A 21,472-nucleotide genomic window follows, 5' to 3' on the forward strand; every position below is an offset into this window, starting at 1 on the left:
TCGATTGATTGTAGAGCACGGGCCTGGGAGTCAGAAGGACCTGGGTTCTAATCTCGGCTTCGCCGCCACTTGTCTGCTATGTGACCTTGGGCAAGTCGCTTCACTTCTCTGTGCCTCATTTACCTCATCCGTAAAATGGCGATTAAGGCTGTGAGCCCCACGTGGGACGGGGACTGCGTCCAACCTGATTACCTTGTATCTACCCCAGCGCTTAGAACAGCGCTTGTCACCGAGTAAGCACTTAACAGATGTCATCATCATTATTATTACTAACCTACTGCCAGCGGATTGTCGCGCTGGGAGCTTATTGTGGGTACAGCCCCGAACTGGGCCACTTGACAGTAACGATGATGGTATTTGTTAAGCGCTTACTATGTGCAAAGCACTGTTCTAAGCGCTGGGGGGATACAAGGTGATCAGGTTGCCATAAAGGAGGTGGGCCCTGCCCCTGAGGAGCTTTCGATCGAATGGGGGAGTCGGGTGGGCCCAGTCTGTTTATAAACAGGAGAAGGACAAAGCCCCTGGTCAGCGGAAGGAGACGGGTGGGTGACTGTTATCCCCCCTTCCTTCCTCTCCCCTTCGTCCCCCTCTCCATCCCTCCCTTCTTACTTCCTTCCCTTCCCCACAGCACCTGTATATATGTATATATGTTTATACATATTTATTACTCTATTTATTTATTTATTTTATTTGTACATATCTATTCTATTTATTTTATTTTGTTAGTATGTTTGGTTTTGTTCTCTGTCTTCCCCCTTTAGACTGTGAGCCCACTGTTGGGTAGGGACTGTCTCTATGTGTTGCCAATTTGTACTTCCCAAGCGCTTAGTACAGTGCTCTGCACATAGTAAGCGCTCAATAAATGCGATTGATGATGATGATGATGAGTGAGTGAGTGAGTGAACGAACAAGAGCCGGGGTTGGAGGGAGGTCTGGGGTGGGGATCCAGCCCCGTTGGCGGAGGAAGAGGAGGAGGAGGAGGGGCTGCGGCCCCATCAGAGCTGCGGCGGACTAAGGAGCCTCTTCGTTTGCCTAGTCACTTGCATTTGAGTTGACTGTCATTCATTATTCATGTCCCCGCGCCCGCCCAGAAGGCTCCTCCCGGCCCCAGCGGAGGCCGGCGCGGCCCTGCCTCTTGATTTGCAGGGCATGCGGAGGGTCCGGCCGAGGCCCAGCCCCCCGAAGCCCCCCGCAGCCCCCCGGCGCGCCCGGTCACCGACCCCGGGGGTCGCGGGAGGAGGGAGAAGGGGGGACCCGACTGACCCACACCAGGCGCGCCTGGCAGGGACCCGCCCCGGCTCCGGCGCCCGGCTGCACCTGCCGGGAATCCATCAATCGTATTTATGGAGCGCTTACTGTGTGAAGAGCACTGGACTAAGCGCTTGGGAAGTCCAAGTTGGCAACATCATCATCATCATCATCAGTCGTATTTATTGAGCGCTTACTGTGTGCAGAGCACTGTACTAAGCGCTTGGGGAATCCAAGTTGGCAACATATAGAGGCAGTCCCTACCCAACAGTGGGCTCCCAGTTTAGAAGCACTGTACTAAGCGCTTGGGAAGTACAGGGGAGGGGGACGGAAAGGGGATGGGGGGGAGCCCCGCCCCTGCTGCCTCCGCAGCGCCGGCCCGGCCCCCGCCCAAGGCCCGGCCCCCGCCCAGCTCCGGCGCGGGGAGGGCGGGGGTCTCCGGGGCCCGGCCGGTGGCTCTGTCCTGGACCTCCTCCCGGATGGCGGGGCGGGGGGGGGAGGGCTGCCAGTCTGCGGGAGGTTTGGGGAGGGGCTGCTCCTTCCGCAGCGGGGTGAGCTCGCCCCTTCCCCACATTGGAGACTAACTGGGGAGGCGCCCTGTCCGAGCGGGGCGCGGGGGCCCCGAGGGTGAAATCTGGCTGTCCCTTCGGAGGGGCCGCCCCATCCCCCCGTCCCTGGGCCAGCCCCTTCCACCTTAAGAGAAGCCCCGCCCCCGGCTCCCCCGGCTCCCCCCCCCCCCATCCCTCCCCGCACCCTCCCCAGCCCCGCAGAGCGGAGCCGCAGCCGCGGGCGGGGACAGAACAAGGAGACGGGAAGAGGCAGCGGGAGCAGGAACGGGAACGGGAGCGGGAGCCAGCCGAGCCAGGCCCAGCAGGACCGACCCTTCCCGGGACAACGGGACCAGCCGGGATCGTCCATCGCCAGCATCATCCCCAGGCTCTCCCCCTCCTCTTCCCCTCTCCTCCTCCTCCTCCTCCTCCACCACCACCACCTTCTCCTCTTCCATCCGCCGGGGACCGAGCCCGCCCGCCGCCCCCGCGCCCCGGCCCGCCATCCCCGGTGCCCGCCGTGCCCGGTGCCCGCCGCTCCCCGGTGCCCGCCGCTCCCCGGCCCCGGCATGGCCGAGACGCACAACGAATGCAGCATCAAGGTTTTGTGCCGTTTCCGCCCCCTGAACCAGGCGGAGACGCTGCGCGGAGATAAATTCCTGCCTCTATTCCAGGGCGGAGACAGCGTCATCGTTGGGGTGAGTGGCCTGGATCCGTCCGTCCGTCCGTCCTTCCGTCCGTCCGTGTTCCGCGATCCCCGCCCCCGCCCCGGCCGCAGTCACCGTCCATCTACTCGTCTACCCGCCCCGGTCCGCCCTTCTGTCCGTCCATCTCCCTGTCCGCCCCCGACCCCTTCCCCGTCCTTCCATTCGCCTGCCTTCTGTCCGTCCGTCCGTCCTTCTGTCCTTCTGCCTGGCAGCCCCGCCCTGCGTCCATCTGTCTGTCCCACCACGCCCACCCCCACCCTCCCGCGACACTGCAGCAAACCTGGCCCGGGGGTCTGTCCATTTCCTCGCTCTGACACACACTCACACTCACACACACACACACACACACACACACACACACACACACACACGCACACACTCTGCACCAGACCCGGCCCCACCTCGACGGGGGACTCGGTGGGTCCGTCCGCTCCCCGCATCCGCAGCCTCCCCGCTTACCGGGAACGCCTGGCTAGAGCCTGGCCCCTTCCCCGCCTCCCGCAGCAGTCGTCGTCGGGGCCGCCTCCCCCCCCACCCCCACCCCCATCCATTGCAATTGTGGGGTGTCCCTCTGTGAACAGGGCTGGCCGAGTTTGGGGACCAGGTCCGAAGGCTCCGACAGGCCCTCCTCTCCTACCTCCTCAGCACTGCGGCCCTTCCCCCTCCCCATCTCCATCTCCCCCTTCCCCATCCGCACCCCGCCAAGAGCGACCCTTCAGTCAATCGTATTTATTGAGCGCTTACTGTGTGCAGAGCACTGGACTAAGCGCTTGGGAAGTACAAGATGGCAACATAGAGAGACAGTCATCATCATCATCATCAATTGTATTTATTGAGCACTTACTATGTGCAGAGCACTGGACTAAGCCCTTGGGAAGTACAAGATGGCAACATAGAGAGACAGTCCCTACCCAACAGTGGGCTCGCAGTCTAAAAGGGGGGGACAGAGAACAAAACCAAACATACTAACAAAATAAAATAAATAGAATAGATGTGTACAAGTAAAATAGAGTAATAAGTATGTACATACATATATACAGGTGCTGTGGGGAAGGGAAGGAGGTAAGATGGAGGGATGGAGAGGGGGACGAGGGGGAGAGGAAGGAAGGGGCTCAGTCTGGGAAGGCCTCCTGGAGGAGGTGAGCTCTCAGTAGGGCCTTGAAGGGACCCTTCAAGAAGAAGGCTGCAGCGCGGCGGCCCCTCCCCAGTGGTGCAGCCGCGACTCCGCCCCGCCCCGGGACTCCGGGCGAGGGGCGGGGAGGGAGGGAAGGAGGGGCAGGGGAAGGCGCTCTGGTCTGGGTCTGGACCCCCTTAGCCCTCGGCGACCCCTCTCCCCGGCAGCAAGGCCCCTGGGACTTGGGAGGGGGAATCGGGAGGCCGGAGACCCAGACCGGGGCTCCCCAAAGCTGAGGTCAGGATTTGTCTTTCCACCTCTAATTCCAACAACTCGCTGCACCCCACACCCCCTATCCCCTGCACCCCACACCCCTATCCCCTGTCCCCGGGCTCCATCCTTATGGGAGGATAGGGGAACCATTCCGAGGCCGACATTCTGGGTCACCCTGGTTCACTGTCTCCGGATCGGGTCGGGTGGGGCCGTGTGTGTATGTATGTGTGTATATGTGTGTGTTTTTCTCTGTGTGTGTGTGTGTGTGTGAGTGTGCGTTTGGCTCTGCTGGGTCCAGCTGTGTCTGTCTGCGCCCGTGTTTGTGTGTTTGTGCGTGTCCACCCGAATGTGTGACAAGGTCTGTGTGTGTCCCACGGCGGGGCTGGTGGCGTAGGAGGCCGTCCACCCGCCACCCCGCAGTCCCCAGGGTCCCGGGCAGGTGTGTCCTTTTGGGGAGATTCCATGAACGCAGGATCTTTGCTCGGGCGATGGGGCGGAGGGTCGCTGGGCGTCCAAGACGGTGTCTTGGGTTATATCCGCAGCGGGTGGAAACAACAGGGTATCCCGGGCCTCGACCAGGAGAAGGAGCAGGGGAGAGTCGGAAGGGAAGGGGGCTGGAGGAGAGGGGGCGAGCAGGCAAAGCAGGAGCCAGGAACCTCACGGGGCATTGGGGGAGGGGGTAACCTCTGGGCCCGTATCTCCCGATGTTACCAAGGAGACGGTCCCTAGGGGCGTTGCCATGGTGACGGACTCTGCCTGCTCTCGCCCCCCATTAGTCTTCCTCTTCTGCCCCTCCCTCCCTTTCTTCCCGTGACGGGTAGGGCCGACCCCTACCCCTGCTTTGGTCAGGGGAGGGAGAAGACCCCGGCTTCGGGGCGGAGAGGGCGCGGGGCATGGGGGGGACCTCCGCAAGGATTTCCTGATGGCCCGGGGACAAGGGGATGGGGAGCCGGAGGCCCTGCCTCTCCTCTGCGGGGATGGGGAGCTGGGGGGGGGGGGGGCTCTGGGGATCCAAGTGTCGGGGATTATCCGGGGCACCCCAATGGCGGGCGGGGGGGTGGGATGACCTTGATGAAGACAGAGGGAGAGGCGTTTTCACTATGGATTAATCATCCCCGGTGGCCCTCCTCCATCTTTCTCTATCCGGAGGGAGAGAGACCGTGCTCCCCTCTCTGACCCGCTCCCCCTCTCGCCCCCCAGGGGAAACCGTATGTGTTCGACCGTGTGTTCCCTCCGAACACGACCCAGGAGCAGGTGTACCACGCATGTGCAATGCAGATCGTCAAAGGTGATGGGGGGAGCGCAGGCCTCCGCCTTGTTAAAGGGGGTTCGAGTTGGGGGTTCAGCGTGAGCTCTCTTCTTGCCCGACTTTCTCCCCGCGACCCCCCACTAGCTGCCCCCCACCCCAGTCCTGCCTTTTCCCCTTTGACCCTGCCCGATCTCTGCTTCCCAGATGTCTTGGCCGGCTACAATGGCACCATCTTCGCGTACGGACAAACGTCATCAGGGAAGACCCACACCATGGAGGTGAGGCCCGCGGGGCGTAGTCTCCTTAGTGGGGAAGGGCAGGCACACAGCCTCCCCCATCCCTATGTGCTTCCTTGCTTCCGGCTCCCCCGACTCCCAACTTTCCTGTTTCCCTCCTCCCCGCTTAGCGGAGTTCCATCTTCAGTCAGTCAATCAATCAGTCGATCCATGGTACCTATTGAGCACTTACTGTGGGCAGAACACTGTATCCAGCGCTTAGAACAGTGCTTTGCACATAGTAAGTGCTTTACAAATGCCATCATTATTATTAAGCTCTTGGGAGAGTACAGCACTACCGAGTTAGTAGACACGATCCCTGCCCACTAGGAGCTTACAGTCAACAGGGGACTTCAAGATAAATTACAAATAAGGGAAATGGCAGGGTAAAATGATATGGTCGTAAATGCAGTGGGACTGAGGGTGGGGGTGGTTATCAAATGCTTAAATGCAAATGCATAGGTGATGCAGAAGGGAGGGTTGGAAAAAAGAGAGGTTAGTCAGGGAGGGCTTTCTTGGAGGAGATATGACTTTAGGCGGGCATTGAAGGTGGGGGGGAGTGGTGGACTGTCGTATATGAAGGGGGAGGGAGTTCCAGGTCGGAAGGAGGATGTGAGCAAGGGATGGATGGGAAGAGAGATGAGATGGAAGCCCAGTGAGCCGGTTGGTGCTGGAGGGGTGAAGCGTGCAGGCTATATTCTAGTAGGAGATCAGTGAGGTTAAGAACTGGTCCAAGGCTCTGGTTGCAGTCGAGAGTGACCACTTCTCCACTGGTGACTCCGGTGACCCCTGTGATCCCCAGGGCAAGCTGCACGACCCCCAGCTGATGGGAATTATCCCACGGATTGCCCGCGACATATTCAACCACATCTATGCCATGGATGAAAACCTCGAGTTTCACATCAAGGTCCGACTCCTCCCCGTGACCCACTCAGGGTTCTCCGGGCCCCCTTCCATCTCCCTATGGCACCCCATAACCCTTTCCATTTCCTCGCAACCTCCCTGGACACCACCGCCCCCCGGCACCACTTGTGGGTCCCCAAGACTCCCTGGGGTTTTTCCATGGCTCCTCACAACACCCAGAACCCTTCAAGGACTCCCTCAGACCCCTCATGGCTCCCTCATCTCCCACAGATTCCCACGACTCCTCGGGAGTTTTCACAATTCCCCATGACCCCTTGAGAAACCCACGGTTCCTCACAACACCTCCCCCCCCCGCCCCCGGATGCCTCCCCAGGACTCCTTAGATCTTTTATAGGTTCCCATCACTCCCTAGGACCACAGGGGACTCCCCCATAGTGTCCCATGGCCCCAGACCTGCAGCACCTCTCTAGCCCCCAGTGGCCCCTGGTTCTCTTAGAGACTCACCACAGCTTCGCGTGCCCCCCATCCCACCCCCGGGGGACCCGGAATCCCCCCCCCTCAACTCCCCATCACCCCATTCGACCCCAATACATCATGGGGGCATATGGAAAGAAGACTCAGAGGGATCCTAGGGCTTGGGTTTGGGGTTTAGGGACCCCCATCCCCGCCCCCTAGCTAGAACCAAGCAGGAACTGCTGGATGTCGGGGGACTAATGCGGCTCTTTCCCCCCTCAGGTTTCATACTTTGAGATTTATCTGGACAAAATCCGTGACCTGCTAGATGGTGAGTCCAGGAATCAATCCTTGTCCAAGCCGGAGGGACTCAGACTCTTCCCCGAGTCACCTGCGGGAAGGGTGGAGGCAGGGCGGGGTTCCGGGCGTCCAGCCTAGAGGAGAGAGAGGTTTGGGCTGGGGGCCGGGTGATGTGCCAGGGGAGGGGGCCCTGCCTAGGTGGGGGCAGAAATTGAGACTTGAGGCAGGGGGACTATCAGACAACAGACGGGGGCAGAACTTTGGCGTTTGGGAGGGGCAGACCCTCGGTGGGTGGGGTGGGACACACACACACACACACACACACACATACACACACGTGTCTTCTCGGGAGAGATAGGCGCGAAGGCCGGGCTTAGCCACAGGCCCAGAGGCTGGACAGAGGCTCCCCCTGCCCTTGACCCCTGACCCTTCTCCATCTTCTAGTGACTAAGACAAACTTGTCTGTACACGAGGACAAAAACCGGGTCCCGTTTGTCAAGGTACGTGGGGATGTGCTGGGGTGAAGTGAAGCCGGGGGATGGGGGGGATCTTGGGGTGGTGAAGCGGTGAGGGGCTGTGGCAAGGACAGGCCGGGGGAGGGGAGGGGAGCGGTGGGGAAACCGGACGGTGGCGAAGAGGTTAGCGCTAACTGGGGCCCCCGCCCCGCATCCCCCACCCCCACCCCGTCCCGCAGGGCTGCACCGAGCGCTTCGTCTCCAGCCCCGAGGAGATTCTCGACGTGATCGATGAGGGGAAGTCAAACCGACACGTGGCCGTCACCAGTGAGCACAGGGGCGGGCCGCGGTGACCCGGGCCTGGGGGAGGGCGGAGGCGAGGGTATGGCAGCAGTGACCCGGCCTGGGGACCTTGGAGGCAGGGGCACGGCCGCCGTGACCCGGGTGTTTCTGTGCGCAGACATGAACGAGCACAGCTCTCGCAGCCACAGCATCTTCCTCATCAACATCAAACAGGAGAACGTGGAGACGGAGCAGAAGCTCAGCGGGAAGCTCTACCTGGTGGACCTGGCGGGCAGCGAGAAGGTGCCCGGGACTGGGAAGGCCGGCCCCCGGGGGAGGGCCCAGCGCAGATCCCCCCCCCGACCCCCCAACCCTTCCGGCCTGCGTCTGCCCGGGTCCATTCCACGCCCCCTCGCCCCTTCCCCTGATAGACGCCGGCGTAACCACGCCCCGTGCCCCCTCCCATCCTCACTGCCCTCTCCCCCCATCAGCTTGGCTCAGTGGAAAGAGCACGGGCTTTGGAGTCGGAGGTCATGGGTTCAAATCTCAGCTCCGCCACTTATCAGCTGTGTGACTTTGGGCAAGTCACTTAACTTCTCTGGGCCTCAGTTCCCTCATCTGTAAAATGGGGGTTAAGACTGTGAGTACCCCGTGGGACAACCTCATCACCTGGTAACCTCCCCAGCGCTTAGAACAGTGCTTTGCACATAGCAAGCGCTTAATAAATGCTATTATTATTATTATTATTATCTTCCCCGGTCCCTCCCTTCCCCCGCCCACTCTCCGCCCCCACTTTTCCCCATCCCCGCAGGTGAGCAAGACCGGGGCCGAGGGGGCCGTGCTGGACGAGGCCAAGAACATTAACAAGTCTCTGTCCGCCCTGGGGAACGTCATCTCCGCGCTGGCGGAGGGCACCGTGAGTCACGGCATCCCCTGCAGACGAGCCCCCGCCTCCCCGACGCCCTCCCCTCGCTCCTCCCTCCTCTCCTCTGTCCCAGCACCCCGGGACCCCGATTCCGTCCCCATCCCCGTCCCCCCAACTCCCCACATGTCCATCCACTGCCCCCTACATGCCCGCCCCCCATCCCCTCCACCCAGACCCCCTCATCCCTCCACCCAGGCCGCCCATCCCCTCCACCCGGGTTCCCCATTCCCACTGCCCAGGTCCCCCCCATCCTCCTTGCCCATCTTCTCTCCCCTCCACCCGGCCCTTCCAATGCGGCCCAGCTCCCACCCCTCTCTCCGGACACAGAAAAGCTACGTGCCCTATCGCGACAGCAAGATGACGCGGATCCTCCAGGACTCGCTCGGGGGGAACTGCCGGACAACTATGTTCATCTGCTGCTCTCCGTCCAGCTACAACGACGCGGAGACCAAGTCCACGCTCATGTTCGGACAGCGGTGCGGCCCCCGGCCCCGCCCCCACACCCTGTGCCGCCTCCTGCCCCGATCATCCCTGTCCACCGGTCAGCCCCGTCCCCGGTCCCTCGGCCCGCCCCCGCCTCGATCAGCCCACCCCCGCGTCCCCGCTCCATTCATTCATTCAATCGTATTTATTGAGCGCTTACTGTGTGCAGAGCACTGTACTAAGCGCTTGGGAAGTACAAGTTGGCTCCAGGCCCTCTGCCCCAGCTCCAGCCCCCCCCCCCCGCCCCCCGTTCCAGCGCCCTCCCTGCTCCTCAGGGCCAAGACCATCAAGAACACTGCTTCCGTGAATCTGGAACTGACGGCCGAGCAGTGGAAGAAGAAATACGAGAAGGAGAAGGAGCGGAACAAGGCGCAGAAGGAGACCATCCTGAAGTTGGAGGCAGAGCTGGCCCGTTGGCGCAATGGTAAGGGGGCTGGGGTCTCTGGAAGCTGGGGTCTCCGGAGGCTGGGGCCTCCATCGAGCCTTCAGTGGCATTATTGGGCCCCACTTATATACTCAGGAAAGCTTAATCCAGGTAAAACAAAACTAGGCTTCCTTCTAACTCCTCACCTGCCTCCTCTCAAAATCCATCCCCTCTATCTGCACCTCGTCCCCATCCCTTAGCACCATGCCAAGAGACTTGCTCCCTCCCTGACCGCCATCTTCAACTGTTCACTTCCAATGGCTTCTTCCCCGCTGCTTTCAAACATGGTCATGTCTCCCCATCCTAAAAACACCCCACCTTGACCACAAGGCTCTCTCCAGTTTTCACCCCATCTCCCTCCTGCCGTTCCACTCCAAACTCCTGATCATGTTATCTGGCCCTGCTGCCTCCTCTTCTTCTCCAACTCTCTCCCTGAGCCACTCCAGTCTACTTTCTGCCTCCTTCACTACCTGGAAACTGTCCTCTCAAAGGTCATTAATGGCCTCCTTCTTACCAAATCCAACAGCCTCTATTTCATCCCAGTCTTCCTCGAACCTCTCAGCTGCCTTCGACTCGGTGGACCAGCCCCCACTTCTCCTGGAAACATTATCCCACCTTGGCTTTACTGCGCCTGTCTTCTCCTAGTTCCCCTCCTATCCCTTTGGCTACTCCCCTCAGTCCCTTTCACAGGCTGTTCCTCTGCCTCCCACCCTCTAACTTTAAGGCTTCCCCAAGGCTCAGTTCTGGGTCCCCTTCTATTCTTCATCTATTCCCGCTCCCTTAGAGAACTCATTCACTCCCGCGGCTTCAGTGACCACATCTAGATGGACGATTCCCAAATCTGCCTCTCCATCTCTGACCTCTCTCCTTCTCTATAGTCTCGTACTTCCACCGGCCTTCAGGACCTTTCTACTTGGATGTACCACGGACAACTCAAACTTAGCATGACCCAAACACAACTCCACATGTTCCCATCTGAACCCTGTCCTTCTCTGATTTTCCCATCACTGTAGATAGCACCACGATCCTCTGATTCATGCCTTAATCTCGGCATTATCTTCGACTCATCGCGCTCATTCAACCCACATATTCAATCTGCCACCAAGTCCCGTTACTTCTACCTTTACAACATCGCTAAATTCGACCTTTTTTTCCTCTCCATCAAAACTACTGCTCTTCCAAGGACTTACCCTAACCTGCCTTGATTACTGCACCGACCTCCTTACTAACCTCTCTGCCTCCTGTCTCTCCCCATTTCACTCTGCTCCCCAGATCATTTTTCTACAAAACCATTCGGTCCATGTCTTCCCACTCCTCAAACACCTCTAGTGGTTGCCCGTCCACCTCTGCTTCAAACAGAAACACTTGACCATTGGCTTTAAAGCACAAAATCACCTTGCCCCCTCCTACCTCACCTCCCTGATTTCCTACTACAATCCTGTCTGCACACTTCGCTCCTCCAGCGCCGCTCAATCTCCTCTATCTCACTGCCGATCCCTCGCCACTGCCTTGCCTCCATCCTGGAACGTCCTTCCCCTTCACATCCGCCAGACGATCCCTCTTCCCACCTTTAAAGACTTATTTAAATCACATTTCTTCCAAGAGGCCTTCCCCGACTAAGCCCTCATTCCCCCTTCTCCCTCTCCCTTCTGTATCGCCCTTGCACTGGGATCTTCACCCTTTAAGCCCTTGTTATTCACCCTACCCTCAGCCCCTAGGCATTTATGTCATTCATTTAATCGTATTTATTGAGCGCTTACTGTGTGCAGAGCACTGTACTAACCGCTTAATGTCCATATCCATCATTTATTTTCATGCCTGCCTTCCTCTCTAGACTGTAAGCTCCTTGTGGGCAGGAAACATGTCTACCAACTCTGTAACACTGAACTCTCCCGAGTGCTTCTAACAGTGCTCTGCACTCAATAAGCGCTCAAGAAATACAATCGATTGATTGAAAACACATCTAAGGTCCTGCCCCCTAACCCCCACCCCGGGAGCTTGCAGTCGAAAGAGGGAGGGAGGGACAGAGGGAGGTGCAGTCCCCTTGCAGTTAGGAGGAGAAGTTAGGGCCACTAGTTAGGGAAGTAGGGGACGGGCGTGAATCGTGCGGGACGCCCATCGATCCGTGCAGAAGGAAGGGAGAACACCAGTGCTGAGGTGGAAGGTGGGAGGTGATTCTCCAATCGATCATTCAGTCAGTAGCACGTGTGATCAATCAGTCTATCCGTCTCGGAAAGCTTCCTAGAGGTGGTGGGGGTTAGGAAACCTTTGAAGGTTTGGAGAGCTGTGGTCTGGGGATTTTTCGTCGTTCGAGGGAAGCCCAGGCCGGAGAAGGGGCGTGAGAGCCGGGACGTAGGAGGAACGCAGAGAACGAGGAGGGGCTGAGGAGGGGGGTGGAGGCAGGTGCGGCCAGCTTGGAAGCCGGCGGGCGGGCCGCAGAGGCGGCAGATGGAGCCGTTTGTGGGTTCTGGGGAGGAGGAGATACGGAGCGAGGCTGCAGGGAGGCCATCCGGGCAGGTGTGGGCTGAAGGAGGAGAAGCCGGAGAGTCTAGGGCGCAGATGGCCGGTCCCCGCAGCCTCCGGTACCCCGCGTCCCCGGGGCCTGAGGTAGAGCCGCCCCCCGCCCCTCCCTCCCCACCCCCCCAGGAGAGAGCGTCCCGGAGACGGAGCGGCTCGGGCCGGAGCCGGCCGGGCCCGAGACCGGGGAAGAGACGCCTGTCAACGACAACGCCACTACCGGCACCTCCATCACCACCGGCCTGGCCCGCGAAGAGCAACACAAGTACGAGGAGGAAATCCGCAGCTTGTGCAAGCAGCTAGACGACAAGGTAGCCGCCGGCGGCGGGGCGCGGGGGGCTGGGGGGGGGGGTGCGGTGGGGAGGGGCGGACACGGGGCAGCCGGGACGGGAAAGCACAGGCAAGGTCGAAACTGTACCCCCGCCCTCAGGACGATGAAATCAATCAGCAGAGTCAGCTGATGGAGAAGCTCAAACAGCAGATGTTGGACCAAGAGGAGGTGAGGAGCAGCGGGCAACGGGGAGCGGGAGTCCGGGCCTCGCTCCCCCCCGCCCCCCGGCTAGGGTTGCGAAGCAAGGTGGGTCCCCCAGGTTCGCCCTCTCCCCCCCTCCCCAGCTGCTGGTGTCCACCCGCGGGGACCACGAGAAGGTGCAGCAGGAGCTGGGGCACCTGCAGGCCGAAAGCGAGGCGGCCAAGGAGGAGGTGAAGGAGGTGCTGCAGGCCCTGGAGGAGCTGGCGCTCAACTACGACCACAAGTCGCAGGAGGTGGACGAAAAGGCGCAGCAGAACCAGCTGCTGGCTGACGAGCTGTCCAGGAAGGTGGTGAGTAGTGAGCCGGCTCCTGCCCCGGCCCCCGGGCGGCCCCCGGCCCCCGGCCCGGCTGATTGCCCGCCCGCCCCTGGGCAGGCCACGACGCTGTCCCTGGAGTCGGAGCTGCAGCGGCTGCAGGAGGTCAGCGGGCATCAGCGGAAGCGAGTGGCCGAGGTGCTGAATGCGCTGATGAAGGATCTGAGCGAGTTCAGCGTCATCGTGGGCAACGGCGAGATCAAGCTGGTGAGGCGGACACGCTCTCTCTCTCTCTCTCTCTCTCTCTCTCTCACACACACACACACACACACACACACACACACCTGGGCGGCGCCAATCTTGGAAGGCTCCTTGGTGGCGGGGAGCTCAGTTGAGCTTACATTAGTAGAAGTCAGAGCATTTTCTTATGCGCGTACTGTGTGCAGAGCACTGTATTGAGCGCTGGGAGAGAATACAGGGGGGGGGGACGTTAGACAAAGTCCCTGCCCTTGCGCGGGGGGTGGGGTGGGGGGCTCACAATCCAAGAAATTAAGTGAAGAGAAAGGATTGGAGCCAGCATCACGAGGAGTGTTGAAACATGAAAACACACCTCCAACAAATACTCAGAATTAGGCTCAAAGTCTTAGCGGGGATGGAGGAGCCCGAGTGCTCAGACACGCGCGCCAGCAGCTTTCCTTCTCGCTCGGTCAGCGCGCTCCCTTAGGTGGTGACACTCAGTCGGAGATCGGCGGCTCAGAGATCCGCAGAGGTCGGGGGGCAGGCCGGCTGACCGGAAGGAGTAGAGGGGTGAGGGAAGGGGGCACCACCGGATTTGGGCGGCAGGGTGTCTGAGGCCCCGGCCCCTGCCCCTCGGATCCCGTCCTCCGCCCCCCCGCCTCTAGCCGGTGGAGATCAGCGGAGCCATCGAGGAAGAGTTCACTGTGGCGCGCCTGTACATCAGCAAGATCAAGTCGGAGGTGAAGTCGGTGGTGAAGCGGTGCCGGCAGCTGGAGAGTCTCCAGGTGGAGTGTCACCGCAAGATGGAAGTGACCAGTCGCGAGCTGTCCTCCTGTCAGCTGCTCATCTCCCAGGTCGGCGCGGGGCGAGGCCCGACGAGGGGGGAGGACCGGGCCGGGCCCGGAGGTGGCGGCCGCAGTCGCTGACCGCTCCTCCTCCCGGCCGCAGCACGAAGCGAAGATCCGCTCCCTGACCGAGTACATGCAAACGGTGGAACTGAAGAAGCGGCACCTGGAGGAGTCGTACGACGCGCTGAGCGACGCGCTGGCCAAGCTGCGGGCCCAAGGTGAGCGGAGGAGGGGTCGGGGACCCGTGGGCTGACCCCGGGGCTGAGCCCAGCAGGGTCCCGGAGACCTGTAGCCCCGTCCTCCTCACGCTGCTGCCCGAGCGCCTGGCCTTGCGGCTGGCAGGGTCAGCGTGGGCTTGGTCCGCCTCCTGCGGAGGGGTGGGGGTCAGCCGGTCAAACGTCTGGACAGGCCCCTCTCCCCTCACTCAGAAACGGTACACGAAGGGAACCTGAAGGACCAGGAACCTGACACTCAGGACTCAGAGGAGAAGGTGCGGGGCCTTGGGGGGTCGGGGGGGGGGGGGCGCAGGTAGGAACGGGGAGATTCTGGCCTCCTAAGCCAGGGGTCCGGGGCGGGGATTCCTGTCCTGTATGAGGGTCTCTGTCCTGAGTCCGCAGAAGGACTGGGGGGTCCCTGCCCTGTGTGTCGGGGGGCTGTCTGTCCCAAGCCGGCAGAGAGGTTGGTGGGGGGCTCCTTTCCCTGTCTGAATGGGGCAGAGGGGCCGGGATGTCTCTGCCCCGTCCGGAGGGGTCTCTGTCCTGAGCCGGCAAAGGAGTTGGGGGAGGGCCCCTGCCCTGTCCGAGGTGGGGGGGGGGGTCTCTCTCCTGAACTGTCGGGGTGTGGGGGGGGGGTGGATCTCTGTCCTGTCCGGGGGTCGGGGAGGGGGTAGGGTGTCTCTGTCCTGAGCCGTCGGGTGGGTGTCAGAAGGTGCTGGAGCTGCAGATGGAGACCCAGCGGGAGACCCATCACCGGCAGCTGTCGCGGCTACGGGACGAGATCAACGAGAAGCAGAAGACCATCGACGAACTCAATGAGTGAGGGAGCCGGCCGGGCCCCGGGTGGGCGGCGGGGACGGCGGGGACGGGGAGCCCAGCCCCGAGGGGCGGGGGGAGGGTGCGGAGTCGGGGGCGCCGCGTCTCCCCTGCAGCCCCCCGCCCCTGCCCCTACCCCCCCGCAGCCTCAACCAGAAACTGCAGTTGGAGCTGGAGCGGCTGCAGGCCGACTACGAGGCTCTGAAAAGCGAGGAGCGCGCCAAGAGCGTCAAACTGCAGGAGCTGACGTGAGTCCCGCCCGCTCCCCCGGCCACCGGCCTGATCCCCGGCACCCGGACGCTTGGCCCACACAAGGGCCTGGACAGGGGCCAGTCAATCAATCAATCGTATTTATTGAGCGCTTACTGTGTGCAGAGCACTGTACTAAGCGCTTGGGAAGTACAAGTCGGCAACATACAGAGACAGTCCCTACCCAACAGTGGGCTCACAGTCTAGAAGGGGGAGACGGAGAACAAAACCAAACATACTGAAAGTAAAATAAATAGAATAGATATGTACAAGATAAAGAAATAGAGTAATAAATCTGTACAAACATATATACATATATACAGGTGCTGTGGGAAAGGGAAGGAGGTAAGATGGGGGGATGGAGAGGGGGACGAGGGGGAGAGGAAGGAAGGGGCTGAGTCTGGGAAGGCCTCCTGGAGGAGGTGAGCTCTCAGTAGGGCCAGTCGCGCTGTGTGTGTGTGTGTGTGTGTGTGAGAGAGAGAGAGAGAGAGAGAGAGAGAAAGAGAGAGAGAGAGAGAGAGAGAGAGAGAGAGAGAGAGAGAGAGAGAGAGTCTGTGGGTGCGGGGCTGCCAGTCCTGAGCCTCGAATCCCTGCCGGCAGAGAGCGGGGCTGGGGTCTCGGCTGACGGTGCCCTCTCCCCTCCCCGGCAGATTTCTGTACGAGCGGCAGGAACAGTCGCAGCAAGACCTCAGAGGGCTGGAGGAGACCGTGGTCAGTGGCTGCGTTCGCCGGGGTCTAGCCGGGTGGCGTGACGGGGGGAGCCCGCGGCTCTCCAGACCGCTCTTCCTTCCGTCCGAGCCAGCCGGGTCGCCCCGCGGGGCGGCAACGAAGCGGTGTCCCTCGGGCTCTGGAGACGAGGTGGGGCTTCGGTGGCTCCGGGGGCTCCGGGAGCCGCGGGGGCGGGAGGTGGTCCAGGGCAGTCCGCCCCTCTCTCCTCAGGCTCGGGAACTCCAGACCCTTCACAACCTGCGGAAACTGTTCGTTCAAGACGTCACGACTCGAGTCAAGAAAGTGAGTGGCTCCCTGGGCCCCCCTCCCGCGGTGTGCGCGGTGCCTCTGCCGCAGTATGCGCGCCCACCCTGTCTAGCCCCGTGCGGTGCCCCCCCTCCCACAGTGTGCGAGACCCCCACCCCACCCGCTCAGCCCCGTGCGGGGCCCCTCCCGCGGTAACAGTCCCTCCCGGCCCCGCGGTGCCCCCAGAGCGCAGAGCTGGAACCCGAAGACAGTGGGGGGCCCCACTCCCAGAAACAGAAGATCTCCTTTCTGGAGAACAACCTGGAGCAGCTTACAAAAGTTCACAAGCAGGTGCCGCGCTGGGGGCCCGGCGGGGGGCTCGGGGGGCCCGGGGCGGCCGGCGGGGCCTGATCCTGTATATATGTCCTGTATATATGTTTGTACATGTTTATTACTCTATTTATTTATTTATTTATTTTACTTGTACATATCTATTCTATTTATTTTATTTTGTTAGTCTGTTTGGTTTTGTTCTCTGTCTCCCCCTTTTAGACTGTGAGCCCGCTGTTGGGTAGGGACTGTCTCTAGATGTTGCCAATTTGTACTTCCCAAGCGCTTAGTCCAGTGCTCTGCACATAGTAAGCGCTCAATAAATACGATTGATGATGATGATGATGATGATGATCACCGGCCCTTCCCTCCCCGGTCCGTCCGCCCCCGCCCCGCAGCTGGTCCGTGACAATGCAGACCTGCGCTGTGAGCTTCCGAAGCTGGAGAAACGACTTCGCGCTACGGCTGAGCGCGTTCGGGCCTTGGAGGGGGCACTGAGGGAAGCCAAGGAGGGCGCCGTCAAGGACAAGCGCCGCTACCAGCAGGAGGTGGACCGCATCAAGGAGGCCGTGCGCTGCCAGAGCGCCGGCAAGCGGGGCCGCTCGGCCCACATCGGTGGGCAGGCCGGGGGCGCGGGAAAACGGGCCCGGGAGCGGGGTTGCAGGGGCCCGCCACCACGAGGGATGGACGGGGGACGGGGAGAGGACCCCCTCCGGTCCCCCCTCGTTCCCGTCTCCGGCCTCTCCGCGCCCTCGGCTGGGCCGGGGGCGATGGGCTCAGCTGCGGAGGGTTGGGAGGGCGAGGCTCGGACCTGGCGGAGGGGAGAAAGGCCGGTCTCCTAGGGCGGGCGCCGGGCCCCCCTCTCCAGCCTCTTGTTCTTTCCCCCGCCCCAGCCAAGCCCGTTCGCCCCGGACACTACCCGGCCGCGTCGCCTACCAACCCGTACGGCAGCCGCAGCCCCGACTGCGCCAGCTACACCAACAGCCTCTTCCAGAGCTACCAGGGCCTGTTCCTCCCGCCGCCGGGCCCCGCTCCTGCCGCCGGCCCCGTCGATTCCTAGTGAGTCCCCCGTTCCCCCCTCGCCCCGCCCTGAGTGGGCTCGCCTCCCCTGAATGTCATCCCCGGTTCCTAGGGCGGGCACCCGTCCCCACCCCTCAGCCACCGCCCCCAGAGCCCGGCCTGTACCATCATCATCATCATCATCAATCGTATTTATTGAGCGCTTACTGTGTGCAGAGCGCTGTACTAAGCGCTTGAGAAGTCCAAATTGGCAACATATAGAGACAGTCCCTACCCGACATTGGGCTCACAGTCTAAAAGGGGGAGACAGAGAACAAAACCAAACATACTAGCAAAATAAAATAAATAGGATAGATATGTACAAGTAAAATAAATAAATAAATAGAGTAACAAATATGTACAAACATATATACATCTGTAAAATGGGGATGAAGACTGTGAGCCCCCCGTATGTACAAGTAAAATAAATAAACAAATATGTACAAACATATATCTGTAAAATGGGGATGAAGACTGTGAGCCCCCCCCCCCCCGTGGGACAACCTGATCACCTTGATACCTCCCCAGTGCTTAAAACAGTGCTTGGCACGTAGTAAGCGCTTAATAAATGCCATTATTATTATTATTATTATTATTATTGAGTTATAAATCTGTACAAACATATCTACAGGTGCCCTGTTCCTGCCCCAGCTCCCACCCCGCAGGCTCCAGCCTCCTCCCCGGGGGACGGACCAAAGCGCCATCTCCCCGTTGCCCCCTTCCCCACCGCCCCCCAATCCAGCAGGCCGCGCTTTTCCCGCGGGGGAGAGAGGGATCTGGGGGCCCCCGGCGGGGTCCTGGCGTTCGTAGTGCGGGAGGGTCGTGAAGGAGCGGAGGGTCGCCCTGCAGCCCCCTCCCCCTCTCCCGCAGCTTCGGAAAGGCCTGCAGTGGCCCGAGCGCAGGCGGAGGCGCCACCGCCGCCCACCAGCAGCTCCACGTGGACAACGGTGCGGCCCAGGGGGCGGGGGGGAAGGGGGTCCAAGGGAACCGGGGAGGACCGGGAGGGAGGGAGGGAGGGGCGGCGGGAGAGGGGGATCGGACGGGGGAAGTCAGGCGGGGGCGGGGGGGGAGAGGGTCCTCCTGAAATCCGTTTCGTTTCCCCGCCCCGGGCCGCCGGCTTGCAGGAAATGTCACCGACATCAACGACAACAGGTGCTCGTGCTCGGGTCCCGGCTGCTGGTCCTGTCCTCGAGGGGCTGCCAGCCTCATGGGAGGGACAGGGCGGACACGCAGCCCCTCCTCACCTTCACCCCGGGAAGGGATCGAGAGAAGAGGGAAAACGGTCCCTGCCCTCGCGGGGGGAGGGTTGAGAGGGGGCTGCCAGTCTGACGGGACAGACGGGACATTTGTAGCTGGAGGAGGGGGAGCGGCTGGCCCATGCATGGGGTCAGGCCCGGGGGTCTCCCTAGAGTAGGAGAGTGCGGGAAGGGGGGTGGGGGTGTCGTCTCACTCGCACCTTTCCCCTTCCCTCCCCCAGGAGTGACCTCCCCTGCGGCTGTGAAGCCGACGACCAGTCTAAGCTGTTCCCATTGCAGCAGCCAGAGACGGCGGCCAGTTAGAGCCGGGCCAGCAGGTGCCCGGATCGGGGGGCGGCTGAGCCCTAGGGGTGGGGCTGAGGCCTGGGGTGGGGGGAGCTGAGGCCTGGGGGTGGGGCTGAGGCCTGGGGTGGGGTGGGGCTAGGGCCCGCACAGCTCCAGGGAGGTCTGCAGCCCAGGGAGGCCTGCGCTGTGGACTCAGACCGGCCATCCCTTGCTCCCCGCCCTATCTCTAGTGGCGTAATGGGATCAAAGCCTCTGCCGTCCGTCCGTCCTTCCTTCCGTCTCTCCGTCCATCCTGTGTCTCAGCATGCTGCTCCCTGTGATCTGACTCTCCCACCCTCCTGTACTCGCTGCTGCTGTGCCTGGACTACGGGTGGCTCTGGCTCCTGCCCCGGCCCCGGCCCCTCCCTGGTCCTGCTGCTCGAAGCTGCTGCTGCTGCTCCGGCCCCCCTCCCCCTAAGCGGCCGACAATTCCCCAGTCAAAGTTTAGTGTGTGTCCATGTCCAGGTCTAGAGACGGTCCACTCTTAGTCCCCTTCCCCCAATCTGGGGGCTGAGGCTGGCCCTCTCTCTGCCCCTCCCACACTGTTGGCTGCAAGAAGGGAACACAGCAGCACAGCCAGACTCAGCCTCTGCCCCCCTGCCAAGCTCCCCCACAGACTGCACACGGCGATATGCCGATGTGCTAAGGGGCCTTGCAGGGAGCTCCTGGCCTGAGGGCTCCTGACCTGGGGGCTCCTGGCCTGGCGGCTTCTGGCCTGAGGACTTCTGACTTGGGGGCTCCCGGCCCGGGGACTGGGGGAAGAGCCTGGACACTGGACTCCCTTCTGCTGGAGGCCGGGGCGAGGTGGTGGGGCAGCTAGGGAAAAGACCAAGGGGGGACTGGTGCCCCCTGCCCTGGCAGCCACCCTCTCGGAGAAGGAGGAGGAGGAGGAAGAAGAGGGGCGGGAGGTGACCTCACGTGTCTCAGCAATGTTGCATGTCGAGTGGAAAGGAGCCCCTGGCCCTCTCCCCTAGGCCCTGCCTCTGTTGCCATAAATAACTGAAATACACAGCTACCATCACCACAGTGGTCCTAGTGTGACTCATTCAAGCAGCAGTTTTTATCGAGTGCCTACTGCCAGGGGAGCACTGTACCAAGTGCTTGGGAGAGTGTGATAGTCAGGAGATGGCATCCCTGCCCTTACAGCCTAGGGGGGGTGGTGGACCCGAAAGAAAAATTCTGGTAGAAGGAAGTCATGAGGTATTGACACGTGTCTAAATGCATGGGGCAGGGAGGGGTGAGGCCCCAGGGATTAAGGTGACGGAGTAGAAGCATTTAGTAAGCACCCACTGGCTGTGGTGCCCTCTATTATGTGTTTGGGAAAGTCAGAACAAAGGAGAGACACATTCCTTGCCCGCAAGAAATTTACGCTGTAATGGAAAGACTCGAGGCAGTGGGTGGGGGACATTAGATTAGCTTCACAGGGCCACGTATTATTGGGGTGGGGGTACCACCATTCGCCTGCTGGGGAGACCTAGGGCCAATCGCTTAACTTCTCTGGGCCTCGGTTCTTTGCTGTGGAGACCTAGGGCCAATCACTTAACGTCCCAGGGCCTCAGGTTCTTCCATCTGTAAAATGGGAATTAAACAACCTGTTCTTCCTCCCTTTTAGACCCAGAGGTCCAGGTGGGATCAGGACTGTTCCTCATCTGATTGTTTTCTACCTACCCCAGCACTCAGCACAGTGTTTAGTATCTAGTGTGCACAGATTGAATGCCACAGTCGTGGTAGTTACCGTTCTTAACGTGCCTTCAGCGTGCTACCCGCAGCCCACGACTCCCTTGCTCTGCACCTGAGGCAGGAAGGGAAGCACCTGGGGTTCAGCTGGCCAGTCCCGCTCCCCGAGGGAACACCCTGCCCCGCACCCCAGTAGTCCCTCTGAGGTTCCCGTGTTGGAACCAGACATCCCTGGCTCTGCACAAATAACCAGTGCTTCCTTGAGGAGTTAAACGGCAATGATATTCGAGCCCCGGGTCTGGAAAGATCCAGAACCTCCTTTCCCTGGTCTAGGACATGTCCCCCGCTCACCCTGGGCGGCCTCAGCCCCAAGCCACCAGATGCAGCTCTCCAAGGGGAGTTGCCTCCTCCCCTATCCCCCTCTCGCCCTCATTTTGGGCCGGTGACCCTTGCTGTGACCACAGCCTTCTCGGTGAGCGACCCCCCACTCCCAGCCGGCCCCACGATGGAGCCTGTGCTCCTGGAGCCTTTCCCCCCTACCCCTGACAACTCCAAGATGGAGAATAGGACTTTCGGTTCCAGTTCCTTCGGATGCCCACCCGGC

The 21,472-nt window shown here is 61.2% G+C and overlaps 1 protein-coding gene across 2 annotated transcripts; it reads left to right on the forward strand.

The window, feature by feature from the left end:
* Window positions 1–2,324: 2,324 nt before the first annotated feature.
* On the forward strand, window positions 2,325–20,213 carry KIF5A (kinesin family member 5A). Of its 2 annotated transcripts, none has more exons than XM_038752938.1 (29): window positions 2,325–2,494; window positions 5,091–5,178; window positions 5,344–5,417; window positions 6,217–6,321; window positions 7,014–7,062; window positions 7,476–7,531; window positions 7,726–7,813; window positions 7,947–8,071; window positions 8,580–8,684; window positions 9,021–9,169; window positions 9,452–9,600; window positions 12,247–12,428; window positions 12,548–12,616; window positions 12,733–12,939; window positions 13,024–13,170; window positions 13,806–13,994; window positions 14,089–14,206; window positions 14,417–14,478; window positions 14,913–15,022; window positions 15,166–15,267; window positions 15,919–15,979; window positions 16,208–16,279; window positions 16,469–16,573; window positions 16,951–17,167; window positions 17,446–17,611; window positions 18,482–18,558; window positions 18,736–18,763; window positions 19,089–19,184; window positions 19,383–20,213. In XM_038752938.1, exons 1-28 carry the CDS (start codon window positions 2,366–2,368, stop codon window positions 19,168–19,170), a joined length of 3,111 nt encoding a protein of 1,036 aa, XP_038608866.1. In that variant the 5' UTR covers window positions 2,325–2,365; the 3' UTR covers window positions 19,171–19,184; window positions 19,383–20,213. The 2 variants fall into 2 exon arrangements, with proteins under 2 accessions (XP_038608866.1, XP_038608867.1); XM_038752939.1 differs by having other exon boundaries at window positions 14,916–15,022.
* Window positions 20,214–21,472: the final 1,259 nt, after the last annotated feature.

The sequence above is a fragment of the Tachyglossus aculeatus genome, chromosome 10 (assembly GCF_015852505.1).
Source record: "Tachyglossus aculeatus isolate mTacAcu1 chromosome 10, mTacAcu1.pri, whole genome shotgun sequence".
NCBI lineage: Eukaryota > Metazoa > Chordata > Mammalia > Monotremata > Tachyglossidae > Tachyglossus > Tachyglossus aculeatus.

Bases quoted from the DNA above. Each gene is read 5' to 3' on its own strand.
- KIF5A (XM_038752938.1), top strand. From the start codon at position 2,366: ATGGCCGAGACGCACAACGAATGCAGCATCAAGGTTTTGTGCCGTTTC. The intron at 9,601-12,246 runs GTAAGGGGGCTG...CCACCCCCCCAG, and splicing joins GCTGGCCCGTTGGCGCAATG to GAGAGAGCGTCCCGGAGACG. The intron at 15,268-15,918 runs GTGAGTCCCGCC...CCTCCCCGGCAG, and splicing joins GTCAAACTGCAGGAGCTGAC to ATTTCTGTACGAGCGGCAGG.